Source organism: Colletotrichum paranaense (genome assembly GCF_030867605.1).
Source record: "Colletotrichum paranaense strain IMI 384185 chromosome Unknown Scaffold_7.1, whole genome shotgun sequence".
NCBI lineage: Eukaryota > Fungi > Ascomycota > Sordariomycetes > Glomerellales > Glomerellaceae > Colletotrichum > Colletotrichum paranaense.
This window is the reverse complement of record NW_026848965.1, coordinates 2,044,767-2,072,031: the sequence shown is the minus strand read 5'-3', so window position 1 is coordinate 2,072,031 and position 27,265 is coordinate 2,044,767. Positions and strand designations below refer to the sequence as shown.

The following is a 27,265-nucleotide window of genomic DNA, read 5'->3' as shown; positions in this document are numbered from 1 at the left end:
CTGGTGCTCATGCTGGGACTCGAACCTCGAACCTAGCGTAGGCTAAGCCAGTCGATCAGGCTCGCCCGTAACCATCCCACCAAACGGCAGTTTGACCTGACCTCACAGGACTGTGAGGCGCCTGCTGCCGTTGGTGACGGAATTAGAATCGACGGGACCTATATCCCTCTGTCAAGTGGTGTTAGCCGAAGAGGTATACCGTTGCGGTTTCTCATCAACGTCCCGGCCGCGCCTGCCATACCTCTCTCCTACCGTCACCACGGGTAGCCACCACGTGACGTACGCGAACCGACATGTAAACACCGACGCAACCGCTTTCTTACGCGTCAAGTGATTCATGAAACGGACTCCCTCCCAAGTTTTATCTGCATAGATTCGCCAGGGATTTGGTAATCCTGAATGCTGCCTTCAGATACCAATCCACTGTGACCAACGTCTAGGAGGGAGATGACTTACCCCTGAAAAGAAAAGAAACCCCAAGAAAACACTCACGGAAAATTCTAGAAGAGCCAGTCTCATTGCCATCCAAATCAGGCAATTGAAAAAAGATGAGACTCAGATAAAAAGCAATATCTGATTTAGGAGTATCCGGACCTTTGCTAATAAGGCTTGATAGTCGCCTCAGCCCGCTGAAAGAAGAGGACTCGGTCTCGACTCGACGAACATGAAGCAAGGGCTATCATCCTACGATGATGAGACATAATAGAAAAGGAGAAAATTTATGCCGCGAGCACTTACTACTGGGTATGGGATCTTATTCGCCATGTTCCTTCTCGACGTGTCAATATCGAGGCTGCAGTTTGCGGGCCTCAGAGACGAGTCGAAGACCAACGACGAGAAGGAAACCAAGATGACGGGAAATAGGCGACACAAGCTGATACTATAGGACATAGCTCTCAGTACGAAGGGCATTTGAGCAACGCGCTCGGCTGCGCCTGCTTCTTGGTTAGTCGTTGAGGTCGCGATGCGCTACAGCTCGAGCGGAGTCCGCGAGCTGGCGTGACACTACACAAACCACAATTTTGACCGTTCAGACATCGCCTTGTTGGCTAAGTGGTATAGCGTCTCACTAGTACCTAGTGACATGAGAAGATCGGCGGTTCGATTCCGCCACGAGGCATTGCTTTTGCTTCTGAGGGGCCCCATGGATGGAAATTCAGTTTTTGTCGATTCAACAACGTATCTTTCTAAACATTTTACCTTCTTGCTTTCCCTGTTCTGGCGGGTGTAACTTTGTTGAAAGTTCTCTCTGCCATTTCGTCTGGAGACGGTAGGTTTCGCCTGGTAGGGCTGCCCATTCGCGTGCACATCCCACCCACCCACTCACCCACTGGTCGCTTGTTACACGCTGCCGCATGAAAGCCAAGACAAGGACAGCTTCTGTTCTGCTCCATCATCCATTTCATCGAAAATGGAATTGGCCCAGCCTTGCAGGTTTGCCATGTCCAACTTGTCCACAGCCGCAGGACTCCAGCCAGTTATGCCAGCCTAGGCCACCAGGGATGCCGATGGAGAAGAGCAGCAGAATTTGAGAAAGCCGCGGGAGAAAAAGCCGAGCTAGTCGCAATGGCGGCTGTGCAGAATGCCAGAATCTCCATCCGCAAAACTCCATTGTGAAAAAAGTCTCAGGGATTGCCTGCTGCGCCCCTCCAGAAAGTGGGCAGAAAAACACTGAGACAGAAAGGAAAAGTCAAGCTGAGCTCGGCCTGGCCTGGTTGGCCCCCCCCACCTCCTGAGAAAGCCATCCACTCTGTTCTTCCCAATTGAGTTGACAGATGGGTGTCAAAAGTAATGATTGGATGATCCACGGAGAAGGGGACAGAGTTCAATAGCCTCTGAAGTTTGGCGTGCCTTGCATATCCTGGGCGTGGCTGCGATTCTGCGACGGGAAGAGGGTCACACGGGTTCATATAGGAGCGTGCCGTGCATGCGGTATTCCCACTCTCTATGGATGTCATAAGTGCGGCTGTTATTATGAATTACTCGCTTCCGGAGTCGTGGGATTATTCTTTAGGCGAGCTGGCGAAGCGCAAGTCGGGTCCGGCGTGGAATTCGAGCCCGCTCACGGGCCCGGGCATGGCATCATATCAGTTGCTTTTTGGCTTGGCCGCTTAGCCACGTTTGTGATTTTCCCATGTTTCCGGATTTCCCCAGCCATCAGTTGACACCTTCACAAGTACTCATAGGCGACTATTCCACTGAAAGGAATAAAACGGCATTGTTGGAAAATCACAAAAGGCCGACGGGGTAACCTGAGCAGAGAAACCAGAAACCAGCTGGGATGAAGGGTGGTCTTCATCTGTTAGCGTTTTATTAACGTTACATTGAATTTCACGTGCCTACCACGCCTACGACCACGATCCAGTTTCTGTAGTCGGCCAATTGGCTAAATCTTGGTAAAGTTGATGAACCTGCCTGCGGATTAGTGATTCTCGGCACGGTGGCCGACGTTGCTATCGGTCAAGGACCGTTCTTGTGCCAATTGATACACTAGACACTAGACAGCGGTTCATACGCCACCTGACGTCAAGTATGCTGCCGTTCTTCGCTGTCTCGGGTAAATGGCAGAGATAGGTAGGTGGTGAACTGACCATCAGAGACTCCAGAGAGGGCAGAAAATCAAACCACTGACCACGACGCGGAAAACCTCGTATCCATCGCATTCTCTTGCAGATCTGAACCATTTGCAAGCAAGTCAACTAAGTAACTCGCACAACAAGCGCGGGCAACTAGCGGTTAGCGGCACCTCGAGTCTTTATTTCGGCTAGCACCAGAGGGACAAGACACTGACAGTTTGACACGGGCAAGAGTGCACAACACTGGGGATGACTGGGAATCCAGAACATTATTACGACACTTATGACGGCGGTGGAGCCGTCCCCTGATCGCCCCCGATTATGACTCGCGCTCGGAGCGCGCGCCCGCCCAGAGAGGAAGGCCTCCCAAAGACCAAGAAATGGAATTGGACCATTTTTTCCTTTCTTGCTTCAGACCGTCTCTGCTGTCCGCGGACTAGCCCACTAACAGTATTGTAGACTGCAGTCCTGTTAGCAAGGAGGGGGTGGGATGGTCCCCGTCCCGAAACCCTTGGTGTCCCCGGCCATCGGATAGCTGGGAAGTCTGTTCAAGAAGTGTTGTGTCCAGTGCTGTTTACTCTTTGGGAAATCTGTGCTCCTGTTTTCCTGCCAATTTACCATCTTAACTTTACTGCCCTACCTATTCGGTCAAACTTGGACTCTTCTTCAACGTTGATCGAAATTTTACGTGTATTGCGTCTTGGAAGATCTCCCGCCCGCGTTCTTCGAGACTGGACTGCTGATATCCCACCGGGCGGCCCACTACACGTTGCTCACGCTGCCCCAACGGACCCTTCGATATCGGGGATTTTGGGGGAACAGTTACGGGACCATCCCACGAGGCCAAGACCACGGTTCTGAATCGTTTTGCGATCTGTAAGGCAGAATATGGAGTAAAGGGGGTCGAACTCGAAAAAGGATACGAAAGAACCAGAACACACATTCGAGACACCCTTGACTTGAATTGATTCTTAGTTTCATCTTCTTGTCGTGGCAAGAAGAGCAGCAGTAATCGGTCCGCTGCCATTCCCAGCAGCGCGTGGAGGAGAGGCCAATATTTCCCTACCCAAAGTATATACAGAACACAGCATTCCAAATGACGACGACGTCCGATCCGAATCCAATGACAACCCAACGAGGCGCGGCGCCTCTAACGACCGTCTTCGCGACGCCAGACTTTTGCAACTCCCTCTACTGGACAAACACAATCACGCCGCCCCTCTCGAGCGTAGTATGCATGCCCACATCATGGCACCAGGTCAACGACTACAGCTGGGGCTACTACTCCCCCGGCATCTGCCCATCAGGCTATACCGAAGGCTGCGCGTTCCCGACCTCGCTCGCAACCTCAAAGGACGGCGCCGTCGGCATGGGCGGGCCCGTCACGGTCGGCGAGACCCCGCGGCTGTGCTGCCCGACGGGGTACGTCTGTTATACCGACACCAAGAGCTACGGGTACAGCAAGTGCATTTCCACGATCCCGACGACGTCGTTTTATAACAGCGATAATCAGCCGACCTCGCAGCTGGCGCTGGTGTATGCGGTGCAGGTGCGGTGGGCGAGTTCGGATTTGAGTATTTTGGAGACGGATCCGACGGTGCCGGGGGCGACGTATACAGGGGCCACGGCTACGGGAAGCGGAGGGGAGACGGTTGCGACGACGGGGGCGCAGACGGGGAGTAATTCGATTGCGACGGCGACGGCGACGAGTACACCAGCCGGATCGGACACCGGGTCATCGGACGGAGGGGGAGGGGGTATCTCAGTTGGCACGACGATTGCGATCGCGGTTGGGTCGGTGGCGGGGACGCTCGTGCTGGCGCTGCTGGCATTCATCCTCCTATGGCGACGACGCAAGAGACGGCACGCACAAAAGATAGCAGCAGCGGGCGAGAACGGCGGTAGCGCAGACAGCGACTCGAAATCGGACTCGGTGGCGCCGACGATGGCACATAAAGCGCCGGTGGGGAAGTCGTCTCTGGATATCATGTCACCCAGCACCGCGAGGCCGGGAACGGGCACTACTGTCGTGGGTGACGAGGCGCTGCACTCGCCGCGGTCACCGACGACGACGGCACAGCTTGACTCGACGACGGTGATGGAGATGGAGACGATGGAGAGGCCTCAGGAGTTGCCCGATACCAACGAGGTGTTTGAGATGGAGGGCGACATGCCGGGCCCGCCATTGTACCGGGAGAAAGAGGGGTGGCCTCTCAGGTGACCAGGGGGGTTTCAAGAGTGTTATTGACCTCGTCTTTTTGCGACATCAATTAGCGATGTGTATCTGTTACCATCTTGTCTGTCAGGATATACCTATTGTGGTTTGCTGTGTTTATTGTAGCGCTGGAGTTCATGTAGGGATGGGTTATGGAAGCTCTCGACCCGCTTCAGTCGGTTCCTTGAAGAGCTTTCGAGAGACAATACTCTAGAGAGCGTTACTATGCAATTACTGCAAATCAATATAATCGAAATCAATTCTACACTAGGCCGGGTTTTATGATGACTTATAGACATTTGTATGCTACGGCTGTTCCCGCGACGGGACGATAGATCAGCACCTACGCATTGTTTGGAGACATACGAGTCTGACTATGTGATTCATTTGCCTTCATGCTTATTCAAAACCGAAGACTCCCCCAACACCCGTATGGAACATCGGGCCGACAACACCCTCAATTGAGTTCACTTCGTTTACTTAGACACTTTCCCTCGTCTCATATATTTTTTTGGAAATCTTCACGGCCCCGCCACCAATTTGAGGTGGTTGCCGTCGCTCTAACAGTCCCCAAGTTAAAGCAGCTTTGAGGATTAGGGAAACAGAGCTGTGGCGGATTTCGAACGCCGCTTTATAAGAGCTGAACTTTGCCAACAGCAAACAGCGGTGTCCTAAAAAACAGAACTGGATGACTGTGATTGTGCAGGTTTCTCAGGACAATGAGATGCACTTCTTCAGCGTATAGGACAATTCCTGGTCAAATGTAGTGGACTGACGATGCCATTCGTTACTTTAACTACGCTCACACACTCACGTCTATGTCCAATAAGAAACATCTCTCGCCTCACTCATTAGCCTCTCGCAACCACACTCACACACAAATAACATCGGATTATCCCCGAAATCTAGATCCTTCGCCCCGGCCTCTCATCCAGGCAGCGATGCCCGTTTAGGGCCGCTTAAGCACACATTCCAGGCTACCGGGGCCACTAAGATACCTCTCACTCCCGACGCCCCGGCTTGCCCCTGTCTCAATTGACCTCGCTCATTCGGCGGGGGCGACAGGGCTTCAGCAGGCAGAAATGGTGGGGCTTGTAGGATTCTCGTTCCAACGTCCGACATTTGGTGTTGGTGTTGGACGTGTTGGACGTCGCTGACGGTTATAAAGTGAGTGTCTTTGACGCTATTTTCACTCTTTTCTTCGCTTACTTTTCAATTACGATTCGCTTTTGCTTCATTTCACTGAGCGCCACTGAAACAAGTCGTCAACATGTCTCGGCGTTCCGCAGAAACGATGAACATCCCGAGGGGGATAGACGTCGTCAACCCTAATTACTTACATCCCCATCTCGTCATGATCGGTAGGTGCTACTGATGAATTGTGACAATGTCCTCACAATCATCTCCCAGAACCAAACATTAACAACACCATTACTCACCTCTCCATCTTCTAGGCGACGTCAACGCCCTCCCTCTAGACCTCGTAGTCAAATTCTCTTTCCTCCTCATGGGAACAGGCCACCTCTTCAGCGGCAAACCCGCAACGCGATCACTCCCATCGCCAGAAGACGAAGACGAAAAGACGCTCTGCGCACGCCCTTACAACGACTGGGCCCCGGCGCCCTACAACGCCTGCTCCATCCGCGCAGACTCCTTCATGAACAGAGCCATGACCACCGTCTCGGGCTTCGGCGACATGCTCTCTATCGTCACCTCGACGAGCACGGAGTGCGACCGCGATCTGCACCACATGAAGACCCGTCTGCTCTGCGGCGCGCCGCCCATGTCGATTGCGAGGTGGCGCCAGAAGGGTTTGCATGAGCTGGATAACATTCAGCGCGCGTGTCAGCATCTATGTGCTGTAGTGGATTCGTTCGAGTATCTTAACCTCCCGCATAATGAGGAGAGGATGCGGAAGGGGTGTAATGGTGTCTGGAATGCGTGTCACGACTTTGAGAAGGCTCTGAATGCGTATAGAAGGGGAAAGGGGCGCGGGGGTCCGGTGAGCGTGACGGCGCTGTGGGAGGAGTATATCGTGGACTTTTTCAGTACCATAGCGGCAAGAGCGCACGCGTGGGTAATGGCGCGGATAGGGGAGCTGAAAGAGGCTCTTCTGCTCCAGCTGCGTCAGACCACACCCGTGTCCGATGGCCCGGCGTCTGCGGCGCAAATGGAGATCCTGGACCGGTTTCACGACCTCACCGAGATAACGAACAAGGCGGATACGAAGATTATGGTGCCGTTGTGGGGGTATACCCTCCGCACTCTTACCTCTGCGGCGCCGAGGCTGAGGGATAATTGGAACGGGTATGACGGGCGGGAGCCGATGACGGCGTATCCGTATGATATGCGGCTCCGCTCCAGGATCTACGGGATCCGGTGCCGGTATCTCAGTCGGTCGGCGCAGGTTCAGCGCGCGATGGAGAATGTCAGGCTGGGGAGGGAGGTGCCGGCCTTGTCTGATCCGAGGGGTTTGGAGGCAACGTGTCGGGCGCAGATGAGGGAGTATGAGCAGGCGAGGAGGGAGTTGCGAGGGGCGGTGCCGGAGGTGGGTGATGAGCCGTGGATTGCTGGTGTGAAGGGGATTATGCAGACGGCGACTCATCGACCGTTTAGGGTTTGGGGTTATATTGGGTATCGTGTGTCGTATGAGCATTCTGATGAGGAGTGGAAGGCGTTTCTTGGGAAGTTCAAGGATGATGTTACGGCGTGGGGAGAGGGTGTTGATGGGGCTGGTGATGTGAAGCCCATGTGCAAGGTGAGATGGATTGATGGGCGGGAGCATGGGATTCCCAAGGGCGACGTCGAGGCGGCGAAGAGGTGAGTTACCCCGCTGATTGGGAGTATGGTGTGAGCTTGGGTTGCTGACAAGTGGACAGACATTATCAGGGGTATAGCAAGTCTCCGGCGTGCGAAGGCTTCATGACTCTCAGCGGAGGCGTCTTTTTGGTCGCGGACAAGGCGTCCATCGATTCATACTTGCACCCAGTCAAAGATGACGCGGAACCGGTCATTCCCCGTGGCGACCTGAGTTCTTTTGTCTTGCTAGCCAAGCCGGATGACGAGGATAGGGAGGACAGAGATCCGTCAACGAGGGAGAGGAGGCCGTCTCGAGATGCAGCTGGAAGACCGACGATGAGGCGGGACTGGAAGTTCGACGGCACTGTGAGGGTGCTCGGTGCGGTCTTGTTCGACGATGTTTGGGCGTTGTTGTCACGGAACTCTGTCAAGCTGCTGGATCTGGCGAAGATGGCGCTGGTTCATCCGCGGCAGGTCTATGTTGGGCCGAGTGTGCCGTTGGAGAGGGACGGGTGGTGGACGGCGGGTGTTTGTGGGTTGGCGGTGTTCAAGTCTTTTGAGAAGTGGAAGACGTCGTGAGAGTCTTTCTCGTAGCTCTAAGGAGTTATGTAATGATTGGCCGGTAGATGGTAAAGGGGAACTTCCGCGGCCGCCCTGGTGAGCGGCAAAAGGGATGTTGTTTGAGACGAGATATCCATTGAAACCCTTGTAATAAAAACATTTTCGTCTTCTTGAAAATCTTAAGCTCTAATTCGACACGTCTTGCTCTAGATGAGGGCCGTTGAGATAGCATAGGAAATCACGAGCTAGGGGCGTTCATCGTGATGTCAAATGACAGCGTGTGTTTTCTTGTAAGCGATTACATCTGCATTGAGCTGGCGTCACCATACACCTTGAAAGCCAATTATCCATACCGCTATACCGCGAGAATGCTCATCTCATTTCGAGATTGATAGGAAGTCTCGAACATGAGGCGTGCTTCAATAGAGCAGGCATTGAACGCTGTGAAACTCACATGGATGACGCCTATCTTAGCCTGCTGTAAGTTCCCGCATTGGCAGTAAGCTTAAATGAAAGCTCCACCAGGTTCAAGGCACAGCTGCCCGGACGACTCACCTGTCCCCGTTCAGTGGCACTATTGGCGCAAAATGTACCAGCCGTTCTTGAAGTGTCAATGACAACTCAAGCCATTTTGATCTATTATATAGAAGATACGACTGGGCATATTTCGTTTGAGGCGGGATACGTCGTCGTTGGGTAAGTAGTCATGGATCGTTCCGACAATTGAGATCTTACTGGCGAGAGCAGCCTAGCTGTAGCAACGGGTGCTACTTTGAAAAGCCTCGCGAGGTATTGATGAAATTCCAACTTTCTGGTATTCTACGCCTGAATGTTGCATAGAATCAATTCTTATGAGTGAACACGAGGCCGTGGGAAGTTCATCCGTGAGGGGGAGGCAAACACCATTTATATTTTGTGAGTTTATGTGAGCGGCATTGACATGCTAAAGCGGATCTCCGCAATGAGGCGATTTAGGTCGCTCAGCGCAATGGCAGGGAGGTCTCCCAAACGGTGGCGGGAACCACTCGCACATGGACATCGCGACGAATCATCCATCTTGATCATGATCATCATTTCTTATGAGCCTGCTTTTACACAACTCATATTTTGATCTTTTTGATTGAAGGCGCCATGATCTCTTGAACAAGACGAAATACGAACCGCATGGTTGAACTTGGCCAATAAACTAGGAATCCTTCCCGACGCTTGTTTGGGATGACCATTTTTAGGACGCGAGGAACTCCGCCGCTGCAGCACAGCATAGCCCCCGAGCTGAAGCTGACTGAGACCCTACCAGCCAAAAGATGATCAGTTAAGATCACCCGTATCCCTTGAGGCTAAAACCATTGGTTCTACCGGCGCCTTCACAGTCTCGTCTGCGTCGTAAACGCTGGGGTTCCAAGTGTTAATGGCTTTTGCATCAACCACATCGCAGGCAGCGAAACAAAGAGCTTGACAATTTGGATCGTCCACGACTGAGGGTAAAAAAGTCACCGAAATGGATCATTCACCATCAGAGCCAGTCTCACCTGGTCGGTGGCATCTCATGCGCCCGTTGCTGCTCGTTTTGGCGTTCATTTTCGCCCTCTTCGTCGCTGTCGTCCAGATCTTGACTCTGACGGCCGGCACCTGGGTAATCCGCGACAGCAACGGTGCCCAACGTCTTGGGCTGTCGAGCCTCGCTATAGTGGAGGTAAGCAGCAGGCTCCCCTTGATCATCGCGAACTCTTCAACATAGACTGACCCTCACGAACCCACAGTTCGACGGCATCATCGCATCACAAACGAACCCAAACACCTACCTCGTAACAATGCACCAATTCGCCGCCTCCTTCGCCTATACCTACCCATCAAAATCCCTCGCAGGCACTCTCGACTCATCCCCTCACCTCCCCTACGATTTCGGCGCCGTCGCTCACGCCCTCCGCCTCCCCGAGTCCGAATGGGCATGCTACCACTTCGCCCAAGACGCCTGCCAGAACAACCCCTTCCTCAGCGCCTTTCGCAACTCGTGGCTCATCCTCCCCACCGCGACAGCCAACATCGCCCTCGTATATGCGCTCGTCGTGGTATCCTACCTCTTCGTCACGGAGCTGCTCATCGCCGTGCGGCCGAGCTGGCTGCGATGCCAGTGCTACTTCTCATGTATCAAGCGCGTGTGTCCGTGTCCGCGCGGGACGAGAGCGGAAATTGAGGCGTTGCCGCCGGTGTTTTGGGATCGGTATCGCGGGTGGTGCTGGTTTATGTTGCCGGCTGCGGCGTTTTTGCCGGCGTTCACATTGGGAGGGAACGGGATGCTGCTGAAGGAATATGTTAACCGGCCGAGGGGTCTGGAGGGGGATGTCAATGGGCGGTTTGGGACGGGTTTTGTGATTTTGCAGGCGCTTTGTTTCGCGGCTTCAGTTGCGGGGGCTGGGTGTATGGTGTTGAGGAGACGATTGGGGATGAGGAAGAGTTGGATGGAGGAGCAGGGTGTTGGGTTGAAGAGAGGGGCTTGAGTCGATTACTGGCGATACCCAGGGATAGAGAAAATGGGATTATTTTCTTGCGTCTGGTTGAATAAGAGCATCGAACTCTGATCCGATCCGATGCCGCGCCGGTCCGGGAGAGAAACCGGAGCTCCTGGGTAGAGCGTGGAGCCAAGAACCCGCAGATTGCCCACTTGGAGCCGGCAATGTGACGATCGGCACCGGTCCACTGCGTCAGATTCGATCCGATCCGATCTCTGCCACACAGAGAGCATGGGGTTGCTTGTCGTCGCGTAGGGCATGAGTACGCCTCTCGAGCAGAAGTTCTTCCACTTGAACAACCACACCATTTCGCACCAAGCCTCATCCCCAGTTCACAGATGGAAGTGTCTTACTAGCTCATTCTCTGGAGAATGGGCCGCGACTAATCTGCGACTAACCCCATTGACGAATCATGGCCTCATCATTCAAGTTGGTCCCTGCCGATCGGTTATGGGATGTCTAGTAGCTCCGCAAGCGCGGACCGTTCGCACCATATGCTGATGTCATTGCCCACATGAGAAGCTGTCATCGATTTACGCCTCGCATGAGACACCATGGAGCGAAAGAGCTGGTCTTTGGATGATGCCATGGACTCGTCACAGGTAGCTCAGCAAACCAAAGCTGAGCTCTGAGCTTGCTCATTCATACAAGCTGTGCAGATTCCATACTTACCTCCCTTACCTTACATCCATCAACCCTTCTACCAATCAACTTTCCTACGAAGGTAGTTTGCTACCTCAAATCACCACAACTACACAACTCATAATTCCCACATCGAACAAATTTCACATAATGTCCCGTCAAAACTACGCAGTCCCCCTAATGGGCGCAGCAGCCCTTCTAGGAGGCGGCATCTACTACGTCCGCAAGCCCTCTACAACCGCAGGCGACCCTGCCCAACAAATCGCAAACAACGCAGATAACTCCCGCCCGTCTTCCGACGCAGTCGCAGAGCAGCGCAAGAAAGCCGCCGACGCGAAACGCGACAATGGTCTCGGCGGTGCAGGCATCGGCACCAACACGGGTGCCACCGGTGGCGCGGAGCTGAGCACCGGCAATCGAGGCGGCAGCAGCGCCGACCGTGATACTCCCAAGGGTCCCAAGGACAAGTTCCCCTCTGACGCTGGGGAGATTGGAGGCGGACCAGGAAGGGCAAACTCGAACACCCGGGCGATTGAGACGCATGGTCCTTCTATGACACCTGGGTCGAGTACATTGACGGGGGCACTGACCGGGAAGAGTAACGGTCCTAGTACCTCTGGAAGCAGTGGCAGTTCGGGAGAAGGCATTGGGTCTAAGATCCAAGGGTTCTTCACGAGTTCCAGCAAGAATAACGAGAAGCCCAGGCAGGCTCCGGTCGATACCAAGATTGTGAGCCATTCGCCCGATACCCCGACGAACCGTGGTGGAAGCCCTTGGGATAAGGAGCGGAGGGACGTGGTCAACCACAACCGCTCCGCAGAGTCATGATTTACATATGGGTATTGCATTTGTATCATAATTGTGAGCATTAAGAGCGAGGTCATTTGCGATCTCGTTAATTTAATCATCAAAACTTCGCACCGAGCTTCTTCTCATTCTTCATCTGCTGCTCGTCAACCACAATGACAGCCTTGCCGCTCATCTGCCCCGTGTGCACAAGCTCAACAAGCTCATGAATCTTGTCCAACCCATGGAAGACATTCGTCTTGAGCTTGATCCCATTCTTCGCAACATGCTCCATCAACCCAACGCTCTCTTCCCTTGAACACAGCAAACTCCCCTTCACCCTCACATCCCGAAATACCAGTTCCTGGAACGGGATCTTCACCTCATCAGGCTGCGCAATCTGCACCACCGTCCCATGCATCTTTGTCACCGCACAAGCCAGAGCCGCAGCCGAATCCGCATCAGACAAGTTGAGCGTGGCATCTACACCCTCCCCTCCATTCGCAGCATCCTTCGCTTCCCTCACAACATCTTCTTTCTTCTTCCTCGCGTCAAGAACCACATCCGCGCCGCTCGTCCTCGTCAACTCCAACCCCTCGTCCCGCGCATCGATGCCAATGACGCGCAAGCCCAAAGCCTTGGCAATCTGAATCCCCAAATGACCTAGCCCGCCTCCTGACCCCAGGATCGCAAGCCACTGGCCCTCCTTCAGCCCAGCCTGCACCACACCCCTCCAGACCGTCCGTCCAGCACACGCCAGCGGCGCGGCACTGAGGAACGAGACGGCATCCGGGATCGGCACGGTAGATCGCGCGTCGACCTTGACATACTCCGCAAAGCACCCGTCCACATGGACCCCGACGTGGCCCTCGATGCGGCTGCAATACTGCCGAAAGGTCTCTGGTGCAGAATTACAGTCGAAGCAGGAGCCGCACGGATGAAGCGGGAGACCGCACATGACTCTATCGCCTACTTTGAAGTTGAAGTCTGAGGATGCGGACGCCGAGCCGACAGCGACGACGGTGCCGGAGCCTTCGTGGGATGCGGTGCAGGGGAGGGATGTGGCGAAGATGCCGGAGGAGACCATGCTGTCTGTGTGGCAGTAAGATGCGACTGCGATTTTGACGAGGAGGTCGTGAGGGGCTAGAGAGGTGGGAGAGGGAACGGGGATTGTTTGGATTTCGTAGGGGTTGTTAAAGGATGTTACGCGGATTGCTTTCATTGTTTTGGGGATCTCTGTGGTAGCCATCTTTGCGGGCTTGGGTGATTGAGTTTCGATTAAGCTGGTGAGGTTTTGAGTGAAGGCAATGGTTTGTTGGTCTTGTCGTAGTTAAGTTGGCGTGTTTCCTCTTCTGATGATTGATGAGTCTTTCGTATGGTGTTGTCAAAGATGTGATGACGTCGAACCCTTGAGTGGTTCAAGTTTGTTTAGCTTCCCCCGCCGGATCCAAGGCGGTCCGACGCCGACTACGCTGGGCTAAGGTAGGATGTCGGATCCGATGGTTCACCATGGACTTGCCGAGTTTGATGGTCTTGGAGAAGGCGACGTTGTAACCTTAATTCTTCTCAGCTGCGCACCAATGTAACATTGAGCTGTCGGGCTCATACGGGTGGTTGAGGGCCTGATAACATTGCTTGAAACTTGGGGTGCCGAGATGAGATATTCGGGCAACGCCCATCTCTGGTATAAAGAGATCATCAGATCTTAATCTCAATAATGAATACCGTAGAAGGTTAATCACCTCTAAGCGCCTGTAGCTCGTGGATGCTGATCGCGCGGGTCGTCGATCAGACGCGGTGGAGGGGGAAGGTAATGACTGACACATGGTAGTATAACAAAAGACTGTAGTTGCAATAGCATCATGGTAGAATCATCACAAGCTCGAAGAAGAATCAGTTTGAAGTCACTGTTTATAAGTGAAGACAGCGGTAGAGGCAGCAGAAGTGCTTATGGGCACTGTGATATATATACGCTCGGCTCGGAGGAGTATACGCCATCGACTCCGAACAAGCCCCCAGGGGCTGAAGTATGTACATGAATCCAAGTTTTATGTACTTGAGATAAGATTTTAATAAATATGAACCGGGAGAAAGAGTGCATTTATCGCAGGAGAGCGTGGACAGTGGAGTTGTACGTGTCGACACAACCGCCGAGGTAGGTCGACGTCAGAGAAGCAGTCGTGTTCTTGGCAAGCGCGGCGAGTGCAGTGGTGCCGCACTTGAGGCCGAGGACAAATGACTTGTGAATAGCATCGGCAAGGAAGGGCGCGGTGTGGGTGTGGTCGTTGGGGTAGTTCGCGTTGGTGGTGGTCGCGCCGAGGCCCTTCATCGCCTGGGCGGCGTACTCGCCGTGCGGGACGAAGTAGTAGCCCTTGGAGGGGCCGCCGAGCTGCTCAACGGCGAGCCTGGGTGTTGGTGTTAGTCTCCAATCTGATGGTTGTTTGGATGATGAGAAAGTTGAGGGCTTACCAGGCGTAGTAGAAGAAGCGATCGTATCCGAACTTGTAGGTGCCAGTCTCCCAGACGTTGTTGGGGGTCGCGGCGGCGATGATGACCTGCGAGATGACTGTAAGCCAGATATTCTTGTGAGATTAGAGATCCAAGTCGGTGATCATACCTTGGCACCGGCAGCGTTGAACTTCTTGGCGGCATTCTTGAGGTACGCAGGGTACGTGAGAACAGTCTCGGCAACACCACTTTACAACAGTCAGCATCGTCTTCTTCATCACGAACCCTAGCAAACCAGCAAATACTCACTTGTAGGTAGTCGAGCAAGTCTGCGCACCATCACCAAAGCAATCCGTCCGTCCGTTGTCGGTAGGCGTAAGCGAGCCGCCGTCATTGTGACCAAACTCAATGACGACCCAGTCGCCTGACTTGACGAGCCCTGCCACGGTATCGAAGCGGCCCTCGCGGGTGTAGGAGCGCGCGCTGCGGCCGCCGATGGCGCGGTTGTCGACCTTGGCCTTGCTGGTCGAGAAGGAGTACTGCAGGAACTGGCCCCAGCCCTCGGTGCCGGAGCCGCCGCCGCCCTTAGCTGTGGTACTGTCACCGCAGAGGTAGATCGTCGGGACGGTCTGGCGCTTCTCGACGGACTCGGCGTCGGTGGGGAGGGCGGAGGCCAGGCCGAGGAAGCCAGCGAGGAGGGCGATGTTAGTGCGCATCGTGTCTTGTTTTGAGAGAAGGACTGTGGGTGAGGTAAAGAGTGACAGGGTTCTCCGGAACGAGCGAAGGGATATGTATGTGTCTCGTGAGAATATGGGGTGGAAGGCTCCAGATTGGAGGAAGGAAGCTTTGCCTTATAGCTTATAGGAGAGCGGCTCTTAACTGACTCTTGACAAGCTTTCCGTCAGGGCCAGGATACGTGGGAAATCCCATCTTCCAACCAATATTAACGAGAGTCTAGTGCAACCCCTCGACCCCGGTTCATTTGTTTCCAACGATCGCCTATACGCCTCCTCAATATCGCCAATGTGGAAGAACACCAGTTAAACTCGACGAGGGTAGTTTCCACTCGTCCGGGTGACCGGGTCCTCCCCATCTCGGTCGAGTCCTGGGCGAGACCACAATAACGGGAAAGCGGCGGATTGCTCCAGCGGTAGACCACCGGGGGGCCGGTCCTCGTGGTGTGCCATATAGAGTAGACTTTTACGTTAGCGAGCGGCTGCAAGGCAAGGAAAAGACCAGCAATCAGACGAGCCGCAGGCTCGCAGCGGCACTTGAGGTCACATCGGGGCTCCTCTCCGCCCCGCACACGGAGGACGGCGGTGCTGCTTCGTTTCGAAGGGGGCCTGGTGGCTGCATTCCTCGAATCTCCGTCGCTGGCTCATCTCTCTGGTGTCTGCTACATGGACGGATCACAAGTGAAAGACTGCTCAGATCGACTGTCATTGAGTATACTTAGTCCGTCTGATTGTTAGAGCATTATCACAACATTGCTACTGGACAGGAACCGAGCCACTCAGATGGTGTACAGCGTCCAAACCATAGACATCCCTTACTCCTCTCCACTTACGGCTAACCGATGGCGCAATACAATTAATCTGGTTCAGTGGTTGCTGTGTGCTAGAAAGGGGCGTTGGAGGGGAGGGGGGCTCTGTCTTTCGTGTTTCACGACGTCCGTCGTCGAGCAAGGGAAATCTCCGCCAATCGCGGGCTCTCGTCGTTGAGGTGGCCCGTCCTCAACATCGTGGAGCACTGGGAGTTGGACCACCGACCACCGACCACGCGGACTGAGGGCGGAGTATGGAGCTTCCAAGCTGGGATGTTCCCAGCGGAGAAGCCTTGCCCTTTTCGGCGACTAAATACGACCCGAGTCGCCGTACACAGTAAGTTGAATACTGGTGAGATTAATGAGGGAGAGAGAGTAGTAGCTCGTCCCCTCTTGTGGCCCGAGTTGAGGTGTCTGGTGCCTCGTGGGAAAGATGACGCGAGGAAGTGAAGGTCGGTCGAAGAGAAAAAGGGACTAAGCTGAGTCTAACCCCGCGTTGAAGTGCAGAATTTCTTCCTCTTTCGAACAGGTCAGCCGACGGGAGCGCTTGTCGGCTGGCTCAAGAGAAGTTGTGACGACGGAACCATTCGCGCCGTGCAGTGTGTGCCTTGTTCCTGATGTTCCATTCTTCCAGAATAATTGCCCCAATGCACTGGAAAGTTCGCCCAGACGCGGGTCCAAGACGGGATGCCGGCACTTGTTTTTGGGCTGCTTGCGCCGTACTGAGTGGAGGGGGCGGAAGCTAGATTTGTTGAACTCGTTTAAAAGACGGCTAACCGGATTTCCAAAGGGTTTTTGATCAGATGAACATGGCCGTCCTACCCGAGGAGACTGCAGTCTGCTTATTGGTGCAAATTGTTCTCGGTGCAACGTCTGAAGGTGTCTCCAAGCTTTTGGGGAATCACGGCAGGGGTCATCCTGAGGGCTGGCAAAGCTTAAACGAAGAGCGCGAGTCGAGGCATCTGTGCGAATTACTCCGTACTTGTGTTGCGCGCTGTTAGCGCAAAAGCTTGTCAGGGGAGAGGGGGCCAGTCAAGGCTTCCGATATGAGAAGGGGACAGCTGGGGAGGTTGGTGATGGTTTCCCGTTAGTGTCTATGGTGCCATCTGTGCTTTCATCTTGTTGATATTTCTTATAAAGCAGACGAGGTCGATAGCCTGGTCTAGATGCTTGTTGCGATGCCTGGGTGGGAATTCGCGTTCGGAAATTTGGTTACTTAAAAAGATTGAAACTGGGGTAGGGTCCGTAGGGAGCTTAAAAGCAGATTGCAGGGCGAGCTGCGATGCGCTGCGGCATTACGGGAATAAGAAATCCCTATCGGTTCGACTCACCTCGGTGAATCGGTGAATCGGTGGCCAGGTCGGTCTGCGACTCGGTACGGGTCCGGTGACCGGAGGGGTGACCAGAGCTAGACCGAAAGTCGGCCACTTTCCCAGAAGCTCAGGCTGGACCTGGAATTCGAATATCTGTGTGCTTTTCTCTATAGCGCAGTGCAAATGTCGGCCGAGAAACATGTTGTAGGTTACTCTGGCACCTCCATATAAGTTTTGGTCATGATGAGTACTTTCCGCTCTAAAGGCAAGGCGGATGGTGTCATGGACACACATTTCCATGCTAAAGGGCCGATCTCGTACCATAAGAACATTGAAACAAGCGCAACTGTAGCCGGATGACCGAATTTAAATGGAACTAGACCTGCGATAGAATCGAATTGATTTGAGAACCTCGAAAAGAATCGTGAGGGAAGAGATCTTTTCCCACCGTGCGCCAAGCGTACTCACCTAGTTTTCAGTCGGTGGTTTCTGTAGGCAAGATCTTCAGATCCTGGCATTGCGATTCAACTTCAGGAACAAATTCTGGTGAAAGATTGAACATATGCATCAAGATGAGGCGGCTCAACGACAGACAATACACAAAGATCGAGGGTAGAAGCTAGTCAAAGATAAGTCTGTCCGATCGTCTGAATGTCTATGGTCATCTGCATCCCTGCTAGTGTGCCGCATCGCCGGGTCGACCCCATAACCATGTTTTCGGGATCAACCATCCGCCAATTCTCAACACACTCATCGTTTAGATACATGAGTAATATCTCACACTCACACACGGGAACTGCTGGCTGATGGATTTCGAGGCTGACTGGAATGCGCCTCTTCCAGCAAGGGGTCCTGCGGTTGCCAGGGATGCTTATTGCTGACATCTTCGCACTGGGGGTGGATTGCGGCTGGCGGAGCTGAATGCTTATCGGAATGCTCATAATTGGCCAGAATACGGCCACAGGAATTCTTGCACCGCGCCGGGAAACAGGTGCCTGCATAATGGAGCCGATGGGACCATTCTTAAAGAATCCGGCGCGGCCAAACGAACGTTGGTTAGCCTGACTTCAGCGTTTTTTACCCCTCGACTGACAATCGACCTGAAATTTTGGAAGCCGTCATCAATCGCAGCTGTTGTATAGAAGAGGACAGCATTACCTAGCTCGGTATCAACGAAGAGCCGAAGAGTCGAAGAAAAGCACGGAAAGAGCACACAAACATCCCAGAAAGCGAGGTTAAAAAAAAAAAAAAGCTGCCAATCATGGCGCCCACGGACAAGATCTCGCTCGAGTTCATCACTACCGGCAACGTCTGGATGCATACCGGGATGCAAGGTCAACCCATAGAGAACCGCAATATCGCTCTCCGCTTCCTCCGCTCCTTCACCGGCGACTGGATTGGTCCCATGCCCCTTGGAGCATTCCTCATTCACCATCCCAAGGGTCCCATCCTCTTCGACACGGGCGTGTCAACGCACTGCACCGAACCGGGCTACTTCCCCTGCTGGAACCCGGTGCCGGGCATCCTCAACAAGCTAGAAGTTACAAAGGAGGACGGCATCGTCAAGCAGCTCCGGAAACGCGGCATCGAGCCAACGGATCTGCAGTTTATCATCATTAGCCATCTACACCACGATCACGCCGGCGGCCTGGAGGTTCTTGCTGTCGAGGCGCCCGATGTGCCCATCTACGTCGGCGGAGAACACTGGGATGCCTTCGGGAAGCATCCAGTCTATGCTGCTATGCAAGGGTGCACGCCGGACCGGTGGCCCAAGGATTTCGAGCCTCGGATCCTTGATTTTGAGGAAAAGCGCGCTGTTGGGCCTTGGGGTCGGTCGTGTGAGCTTGCGCCGGGCGGCACGATTGTCGCGGTCGATACGCCGGGCCACGTGCCGGGTCACATCTCGTTGATTGTGGTGGGGGACAACGACGATGGGAGTAAGACGAGGTATTTGCTGACGGGAGATGCGACGTATGCAATTAGTGTGTTGGATAAGGAAGAGCCGGATGGTGCGAATAGTGATCCTGTGGCGGCATTTGAGAGTTTAAAGAAGATTAAGGCGTATGCTCGGAGCCACGATGTCGTTGTGCTGCCGAGTCACGATCCGGATACGCCCAGGTTGCTTAAGGATAAGGTGGTATATCGGCCTGGAAAATATTAGATGGGTGTTGCAGTACCTACCCTTGGCAGAGGAGAAAGCACGGCTGTAAGTTATAGGAAGATAGACCAACGTTGGACTCGCGAGTCAACAGAACGTTCAGCCCTCGATCGTAAGACGAGATGCGAGAAGTGTCTATACTTTGTGGTATGCTCATGATACAGGACGACCTAGGCAGAATTAAAGATAGCAAAATCCCTCCAGCCATTTGGCATGACATCTACGCGCTTGATCCAATCGAACCTGATTACTTTCGGGAAGCAAGTGCATATGCATCTCCATGCTTCACACTACCCGTCGTCAAACCTTACACTCCTGCCGAATAATGACTTCGCAGGCTAGACAACACGTGAATCGGGCGAGGGGAGGCGACGCCAGGAGGAGAAGGCCGCTGCTGACACAGCGCTCTGGTAGAGGTCTTGGTACCGGATTCCTCCGTGGCCTCACGGGTGCCTGTACTGCTGCTGTTCATCATCCAGTGAATGACGATGGCTGAAAATAGAACTGAAACAATGATCAGCCAGATTATTTTCAACCAGTAGGAACAAACTTCAAGGGCTTACTGTCGCTTGTGCAACACATCATGCATAGCCACGCAACCTCACCCCGCAAACCCACTATGGTGATGCAGTTACTATGTGATGTTAGCATTTCATCACCTCGAGGAGTCGTATTACATTCGAAATACTTACAGTAGACTGCTGCCCATCGTGGCTATTGATCCGATAATGGTTCTCTTCGCTAGTTGTCGAAGCCTACGGTTCGGGGGGTTGTGAGAATGAGCGACGGGATGGAAGTAACGGAAACCGGTGGTGGAGGGTAGCCACCGCAGCGAATATGTCCCTAATGACCGGTTAAAAGACGTCAGTGAACGCAAAGCTTGACTTACTACAAAGTGGCTGCAAGAACAGAATCGTCAGGTATACCTAGAAGAATGATAAGCATCTGTACCGTGAGCTCCGGCAGTGCAATCCCTTACAGTTGCGAGTGGATCTATTGCAATGAGTGGTATCATTGATTGCCATCGAAAGTAGATGCGACAACCACCACCATACAAATCCCAGACGGTACTAAGGTGGAAGAATTGGTCACTAGCCTATGGTGTGTTTACGGACAGAAACTTACTCTGCAATGTTGTAGCTGCTAATCGTACCGTAGATGCCTAGCGCTAGAAATCAGCCAAAATGCAGGAGAACCTCAGAAGCATGAAGCTCCGAGGGAGGCAAAACATGGTTGGGTCAACCCACCGATGACCAGGAAAATGTTCCAGAGATATAGCTTAGACCTCAGCCTTGCTTTCTTGGTGCTGCGAATGACGTGCTTCGGCAAGACTCAGCATGGGTTCGGGCAATTGCCTTTCTTTAGTGTGTACTCACTGCGCGATCAACAAGAAACAGGAAGATGAACTGAAATATGTTACTAGAGGAATCAAACTCATTTGAAAATGAGACACTCACGATCTAGGTTTGTTATTTAGCATGCTAAGATTCATCATAATATTGATGAACGACTCTTACCTTGCTTCCCATGTAGATAATCGGGCATAGCAGTGCTGTTGCTCTACATGTTGCTTTGCTCGTACCATTTCCGACCACAAACTGCATGATGAGGGCAGAGACTGAATATGCCAGAGATGTTCCGTAAATGAGAAAAACGAGCCAGATGATCCACGGCAGGTTTTGCCAGCCCTTCCTCCTGACTCCCATTGCACGCAGTGTGATGAAGCTGGACAGTACACAAGCGGTTGTGATTTCGATGATGCAACTGCAAAGCTTTGCAGCGAACGGGCTGTGATACCAAATCCCTTCATCCTCTCTCTTGCTCAGCGTATCCATGGCTAGGGCGACTCCTGGTGATATGGCAGTCATCGCAATGTCTGAGTTGAAGGTATTGTCCCAATGTTGTTCTAGGCAAGGTTGTGCTAGGCGAAAGTGTATTCAGCTCAGGATGTATGATTGATGTCGAAATTATAACGGATAGCGCTTGGCGTCGAGATCCGTTGAACATTTGGACGGGACGCCAATTAATATCCCCACAGGTAACCTTGAGGCTCTGGCAAGAATATGGATGGTTCAAGCGGGCTTTCGGATTGTCCGTCCACACTGAGCGTCGAGGCCCTCGAACATCACGCCACAGCTCCCCGCCGTTTCTAACGCATGTGATCGGCTGTACACCTCACAGCGGTATTGGACGGGGCGCACTGGCTTATCATCGCTGGCATCGAGGAAAAAGAAAAACATTTGGCGGTCTGATAGTTGCTTCCGTGTGCAATTGGGCTGCCCCCCCGGTGCCGGCATCCTTTGGCAGATCATGCGAGACTAATGTACAGTACCAAGGAATTGTAGACCGGCAACACCGAGAGAAACGAGAAAAGCGCTAGACAGGGGATAGGCGCTAAGTCATAAAATGATAAATCCTTAGGGTGATATGTTCCTCTTTGATTCGCTCAACAGACTACGATGCCTTGCCCACACCATTGCAGAAGCATGCATCTCTCTGCATAAGTCTTCAGCATGACGGACGTCCCTCCATCTGGAAGAGAACTCATATTTCCTGGCGATAATTTAACCCTTTAGTTTTTCTCACGCCTCAAAGTGGCGAGATCTTGCTGAGAAACGTCACTTGGGGTGACGCCTACTTACTTACGTCCTTATAACTAAGTAAGAAACGGATATTGCCATTTGCTAGTCTGACCCTCAAACCTCTTTGGCATACTAAAGTTTTTGAAAGGCTTCGTCCAAATCTCCTCAACTGCCATTTTCCGTTCAAATTATGAAGCAATTAGTAGACTTAGTCTAGATCCATGAAGCACATTGATTTCATCTACACCGTCGCGTGGCGCGCCCTTCACGCAGCTTGCGCTGTGCTCATCTAACATTGGACTCCGGGTTGTGCCAAGCGATGCGATTTGATTGGAAGGTCTCCCCGGAAATTGATTTACCCAACCACCCCAGCTGGGGGTGACGCAGTACGGAATAGTGATGCCATAGATATTGCCGGTCTTTTTGTGAGGAGTGGCGATCGTGACGGCGAAAGCTGGATGAAATTTCAGAAGTGACATAGATATTGCGATGGTGTATCTAGGGTCTACTAATAGAATCCGGGGGCGAAATTCAAGTAACAATGTTCACATGTTCTATGAGTGTACTGAATACATTGGGTTCAAGGAAACCACGGTAGCTTGCTGCAGGCGTGACCCTGAGAAGGAGCATCTACAGTAAGGGTGAGCTGGAAATATTCCCCGGATAATCGCACAGTCTTCTCTCCTGCCAAAAGAAAACCTCGTTCATGCTCTCGCATAAAGCTGAGACTTTGCGAATACGGTACAATAGTCTTTTGATCGTCGTCATCTACATGACTGACATCTCTGCGCATTTGGACAGTGACCATTGTGACATAAGTCTGCCATCACCACAGCTCCGCCATAAGGTAGTTTAAAACCCCACAGAGTTCAAGAAGTTCAATACAATACCAGTTCATCGAGCTTTTTGTATTGATTCCTCGATGCTGCGTCATATGTGATCTCCACATCAGCTCGGCAGTCCTGGGGACTACGATCTGCAAAGGAAATCAGGAGCTGACGTCTACCTAGTGGCAGCCATCAGGATCCATTACTGAATAGTAACAACACACTAGAACATTCTGTCCTTCCATGCTTCGATCGATGCTACGACGAAGAAAAAGAAAAGCCACCAGCATAGCTTCTAGAAGGATGCACCTTCAAGAGGTGGTAAAGATCGTCAGTCAACTTTGACAGCTCCGGCAAGAGTGGCCAACGGCCCGATACAGTCGTTGCTTAGTACTTTGAGGGATCGAAATCTCATTAATGACAGTACAGCTCATTCTCATAGGACTCGGACTTGTCCGGCATACCCCCAAACCTGACGCCAGTTCCTCGTCATATGGCGTGTTTTCATCGACGCTGTCCACAGTGGCATCGCCCATGGCACGCAGCCCTCAGGCAGAGAAAGGCATCAAGCAAGTGAAGATCATCATTGTAATAGGCTTGCTTCGGGATAATGGCATTCCACCCAACCATTGACGGATACGAACGTCTGCATGTGGTCTCACTGGTCTGCAGACCCGGCTACACCAACGATGAGTGCCAGTCTGACTGTGTGGGAAGACACACCGCTCCGAATCACAGGGGCGGCCAAGAAGATGTGCCCTAATAGGCGTTCGGACGAGATGATCCGGACTAACATGTCTCGTAGGCGCAGCTCATGTCCCCCCCTATCCCGGCCTGGTAGACCGCCAAAGAGGAAGCAGAGTGAATTCAGCCCAAAAGAACTGCGGGGGCTAGACCTATAGAACAGATTCAAAGCGGACTATAATCCAATCAGTTCGCTTGTCAAGTATTGTGGCTTTTTCAACGGTCATCGTACTTGGATATGGGAGGGGGGTGTTATCTCCATATTTGAGATCGAATTAGGCGAACCCCAAGGCTCCCCGCTAGTTTATGCCCTAGAGACGCTGTTTTGACAATTGATCAGGGGCAACGATTACTAGTTCTCTTTTCTTGCTAGAGAATTCTTGAATAAAGCATATAGAAACTAGCATGTCGATTAGACAAGGGACTTTCCTATTACTATCAGTCTCCCCAACGGGATGAGCAACGACCGTTCTGTGAGCGAGATGGATGCAGTTGCCACGTTCGACGAGACCTAAACCTCTAAGCCCGTATACCTCATTCATCTTGATGCTCTTATCGGGCCACTATGAAGCTAACACGAAAGATGCGTTGGAGACCCTACCTGCGGAGATACTAGCCATTCCTGGATGCTAAGATGACTGCCATCATTTAAATAATGTGAGACGATTACTTCAACACTCTATTGGTTGATATCAATGCCTACCAGCCGGAGGAGACCTTCTTGCAATATGAATGTTACAAATTCTGCCTTGCAGTCTTCTTAGTACATCTAGGCTCAAAGGATTAGTGAACCAAAGCGAGGATAACAAGAAAATTGATTGGACACGCAAGTGGATACGTATGTCTATTTCTAGAGCTCGAATTGCTGGTCGATCTATTCATTCTGCGGTATCCCTGATTCAAGAAGACGGAATAGTCACTGAAAACCGCGAAGCTAATTCAAAAACGTTTTCCATATTCCTCTGATCACATGCCGAGTTTCTCTTAATGATTGTCATCTCATCTATTAACTACACACATTATCTAGTTCATGCACGTCTGTCTCTGGACAACTACCAACATCCACTCAAACACGGCACAAACGGCCATTCTGAGTCGGAAAGCCATCAAGCTGGCGCGTGACGTACCAACTCTCGCTGCCGACACCCAAGTTGGCATAAAAGACACCAGTGGGGTCAATCTTTTGCTTGAATGCGAGAAGGCGGGCGTACTTCTCGGTACCGTAGAATGACTGCTGGAAGTCAGGCTCAGTCACGTCACCCTCGCTGGCATATCCGCCACCGCCAGGAGTGACATCCCGCCACGGCTTCATCCACTCGTTGGTCAACAGCTTCGACTTCTCAGCGACAACCTCAGCGGGCGTGCCAACGTCCCAGCCCATGACTGAAATGGCAAACATGGCAGCGCCGCGCCACGCCGGGTTGACGGCGTTGTCGGGGTAAGGGCCGGGGCCGCCGGTGATGCCGAAGCCAATGATCTGACCGCCCTTGTCGCTGAGACCCTTGATAGCCTCAAAGGTAGCGTTAAACTTGGTGGCATCGGAGAAGTTCTCAGTAGGGAAGAGACGGCACGCCGTCTTGGCGGCTGTGCCGCCGACGGACTCCTTGGGGAATCCAGCCTTCCAGGCGGGGAGGAAGCTCTTGTGCTCGGTGTAAACGGGATCGACGGTGATGCCCAGCTCCGTCCACTTGGCGAACAGCGGAGCGGTGAGCTCTTTGAGTTGGACGAGAGTCATGTTGGGAGCGAACCAGGGGAGCATGGTGAAGGTGAGGGCATCGGGGCCGGTGTGGAAGATGTTCCAGTACTCGTAGTTGCCGGCCGCGTTCCAGGTGGGAAGTCCCTCCCAGTAGGCCTTGACGCCAGCCCAAAAGGCTTCGTGGCTGACGGTCGCGCTGGTGCTGAAGCTGAAGGTCATGACAGCGATGGTGTCGATCTTGGGGTAGGCTCTGACGACGTATGAGGTAACGACACCATAGGTGTCTTATGAATGGTCAGCTTGTTTTTCCTTTGATGGTGAATGGCTCAACTTACTTCCACCGCCGCCTCGAAGAGCCCAGAACAGCTCAGTGTTCTGCTTCTCGTTGGCAGTAACGAAGCGTCCATCAGGGGTGACGGCATCGATGCTCAAGACCTGGAGAAATACAACATCAGTAAAGTAGCTTCGTGTAGAACATATGAAGAAGCATTCTTACCGAGTCAGCAGCAATTCCGTACTTGGGCGACAGCGGTGAGTGACCACCACCAGCAAGGTAGCCTCCAGCATAGCCGACAGTCATGCCCTCGCCTCCGACGGCAGTAACACCGAATTTCTCAGCTGCCTCATACAACTCGAAGCCCTGAACGCCGGCACCAACCTTGATAGCGGGGCCAGAGTAAGAGGAAGTGGTGTAGGTCTGATAGAAGTTGATGCTCTTGAGGTGGTGGGTCCAGACCGAGAGGGCACCGGATCCGGAAGAGCGACCGTTGAAGTCATGGCCAGTGTTCTTGACCACAAGACGAATGTTGAGGTTGCGGGCAAAGTTGACTGCGAGCTGGATCTGTGCCACATTCGTGGCCTTGACGACGTACGAGGGGAAGCCACCGACGGTGCAGGTGCCGGCGGAGCTGTTGTCGACTGAGGGCGGCATGCAAGTCAGGCCCTGGTACAGAGGGCTCATGACTGAGGTTGGATCCTCGGCACTTCATGTTTTGTTAGCATGTTGAAATCAGAACGTATAGGAAAAGTGGCTTTCGCTTACTGGATCGTAGAGTTGGTCCACTGGTTGGTGATGTACTGGCAGCGAGTAGCATCATAGTTGCCAAAGTCATCAAAGCAGGAAGCGCCAATAGGCACTGTCTCGGTGACGGCAAATCCGGTGAGGAGGTTGAAGACGCTCCATACTGCCTTGTTTGGCCATAGGAGATCCCCGGGATAAGTTTTGCACTTGTTGAAGGTGCGGGCCGTTCCAGAACGCTTCTCCCCGGCGGCGGTGGTGTCAAAGTCAAATAGGGAGATGTTGGAGAGGGAGAGGTCCGTGAGGTTGGCCAGAACGGCGTCCGTCAGCTGAACGCTCTCCTCTTTCAAGAGATCAGTGGAAGCGGCAACGACAACGGGTTCAGCGGCCGGGGCCACTGTGGACTTGTTGGCTTCTACAATATGAGCGACAGGTTAGTCATGATACAAGTCGCAGAGCACTCGCATGTGAACCCTCAGGGGTTCACATGTGGAAAGTCAAAATGCGAGATCAACATACCGATTACTGCATCGTCAACCACAATGGTCTGAGCGTACGCCAGAGGGAGGGCAGCGGCCAGGAGGAGGGCCTGGCTGAGTCGAGACATATTGTGTGCCAAGAGATTTGGGGATTGATAACTTCAGACTGAAGGAGTAAAAGATTGGACAGAGGGCGCGACAAGGAACGGGTTTGCGTGCTTGTCAGACAGGAACCTCCAATGGTTGATCACCGGGTTTGTGGCTGGCGGTGCGGCGGGAAAGAAGCGAGCGTGCAGAAACGAGCAGTACACCACGGGATTTATAACATCCACGTGGAAGCGTTGCATCTTGCCATCCTTCCTTTACAC

General features: G+C 52.9%; 11 protein-coding genes across 11 annotated transcripts; 5 read left to right on the top strand and 6 right to left on the bottom strand.

Annotated features, from left to right (window-relative positions):
• Positions 1 to 1,069: 1,069 nt before the first annotated feature.
• Positions 1,070 to 1,406, bottom strand: CPAR01_09541 (uncharacterized protein; the record flags this gene model as incomplete). The annotated part of the gene is made up of 2 exons (XM_060493806.1): positions 1,070 to 1,142; positions 1,201 to 1,406. 2 exons carry the CDS (start codon positions 1,404 to 1,406, stop codon positions 1,070 to 1,072), a joined length of 279 nt encoding a protein of 92 aa, XP_060347936.1.
• A 2,266-nt stretch (positions 1,407 to 3,672) lies between these two features.
• On the top strand, positions 3,673 to 4,797 carry CPAR01_09540 (uncharacterized protein; the record flags this gene model as incomplete). The annotated part of the gene is made up of 1 exon (XM_060493805.1): positions 3,673 to 4,797. The coding sequence occupies one exon, from the start codon at positions 3,673 to 3,675 to the stop codon at positions 4,795 to 4,797; it is 1,125 nt and encodes a 374-aa protein (XP_060347935.1).
• A 1,264-nt stretch (positions 4,798 to 6,061) lies between these two features.
• On the top strand, positions 6,062 to 8,169 carry CPAR01_09539 (uncharacterized protein; the record flags this gene model as incomplete). Its single annotated transcript, XM_060493804.1, has 3 exons — positions 6,062 to 6,152; positions 6,246 to 7,611; positions 7,671 to 8,169. The coding sequence occupies 3 exons, from the start codon at positions 6,062 to 6,064 to the stop codon at positions 8,167 to 8,169; spliced, it is 1,956 nt and encodes a 651-aa protein (XP_060347934.1).
• A 1,480-nt stretch (positions 8,170 to 9,649) lies between these two features.
• On the top strand, positions 9,650 to 10,649 carry CPAR01_09538 (uncharacterized protein; the record flags this gene model as incomplete). Its single annotated transcript, XM_060493803.1, has 2 exons — positions 9,650 to 9,844; positions 9,912 to 10,649. 2 exons carry the CDS (start codon positions 9,650 to 9,652, stop codon positions 10,647 to 10,649), a joined length of 933 nt encoding a protein of 310 aa, XP_060347933.1.
• An 804-nt stretch (positions 10,650 to 11,453) lies between these two features.
• Positions 11,454 to 12,131, top strand: CPAR01_09537 (uncharacterized protein; the record flags this gene model as incomplete). Its single annotated transcript, XM_060493802.1, has 2 exons — positions 11,454 to 11,862; positions 11,923 to 12,131. The coding sequence occupies 2 exons, from the start codon at positions 11,454 to 11,456 to the stop codon at positions 12,129 to 12,131; spliced, it is 618 nt and encodes a 205-aa protein (XP_060347932.1).
• Positions 12,132 to 12,210: 79 nt separating this feature from the next.
• CPAR01_09536 (alcohol dehydrogenase GroES-like domain-containing protein) lies at positions 12,211 to 13,338 on the bottom strand (the record flags this gene model as incomplete). Its single annotated transcript, XM_060493801.1, has 1 exon — positions 12,211 to 13,338. One exon carries the CDS (start codon positions 13,336 to 13,338, stop codon positions 12,211 to 12,213), a length of 1,128 nt encoding a protein of 375 aa, XP_060347931.1.
• An 852-nt stretch (positions 13,339 to 14,190) lies between these two features.
• CPAR01_09535 (GDSL-like Lipase/Acylhydrolase) lies at positions 14,191 to 15,253 on the bottom strand (the record flags this gene model as incomplete). The annotated part of the gene is made up of 4 exons (XM_060493800.1): positions 14,191 to 14,494; positions 14,559 to 14,644; positions 14,707 to 14,785; positions 14,847 to 15,253. 4 exons carry the CDS (start codon positions 15,251 to 15,253, stop codon positions 14,191 to 14,193), a joined length of 876 nt encoding a protein of 291 aa, XP_060347930.1.
• Positions 15,254 to 18,654: 3,401 nt separating this feature from the next.
• Positions 18,655 to 19,554, top strand: CPAR01_09534 (metallo-beta-lactamase superfamily protein; the record flags this gene model as incomplete). The annotated part of the gene is made up of 1 exon (XM_060493799.1): positions 18,655 to 19,554. One exon carries the CDS (start codon positions 18,655 to 18,657, stop codon positions 19,552 to 19,554), a length of 900 nt encoding a protein of 299 aa, XP_060347929.1.
• Positions 19,555 to 19,858: 304 nt separating this feature from the next.
• On the bottom strand, positions 19,859 to 20,260 carry CPAR01_09533 (uncharacterized protein; the record flags this gene model as incomplete). Its single annotated transcript, XM_060493798.1, has 3 exons — positions 19,859 to 20,055; positions 20,115 to 20,185; positions 20,244 to 20,260. The coding sequence occupies 3 exons, from the start codon at positions 20,258 to 20,260 to the stop codon at positions 19,859 to 19,861; spliced, it is 285 nt and encodes a 94-aa protein (XP_060347928.1).
• A 2,158-nt stretch (positions 20,261 to 22,418) lies between these two features.
• Positions 22,419 to 22,941, bottom strand: CPAR01_09532 (uncharacterized protein; the record flags this gene model as incomplete). Its single annotated transcript, XM_060493797.1, has 2 exons — positions 22,419 to 22,587; positions 22,724 to 22,941. 2 exons carry the CDS (start codon positions 22,939 to 22,941, stop codon positions 22,419 to 22,421), a joined length of 387 nt encoding a protein of 128 aa, XP_060347927.1.
• Positions 22,942 to 24,770: 1,829 nt separating this feature from the next.
• Positions 24,771 to 27,025, bottom strand: CPAR01_09531 (uncharacterized protein; the record flags this gene model as incomplete). Its single annotated transcript, XM_060493796.1, has 5 exons — positions 24,771 to 25,684; positions 25,736 to 25,835; positions 25,897 to 26,383; positions 26,443 to 26,833; positions 26,938 to 27,025. The coding sequence occupies 5 exons, from the start codon at positions 27,023 to 27,025 to the stop codon at positions 24,771 to 24,773; spliced, it is 1,980 nt and encodes a 659-aa protein (XP_060347926.1).
• Between the last annotated feature and the right edge of the window lie 240 nt (positions 27,026 to 27,265).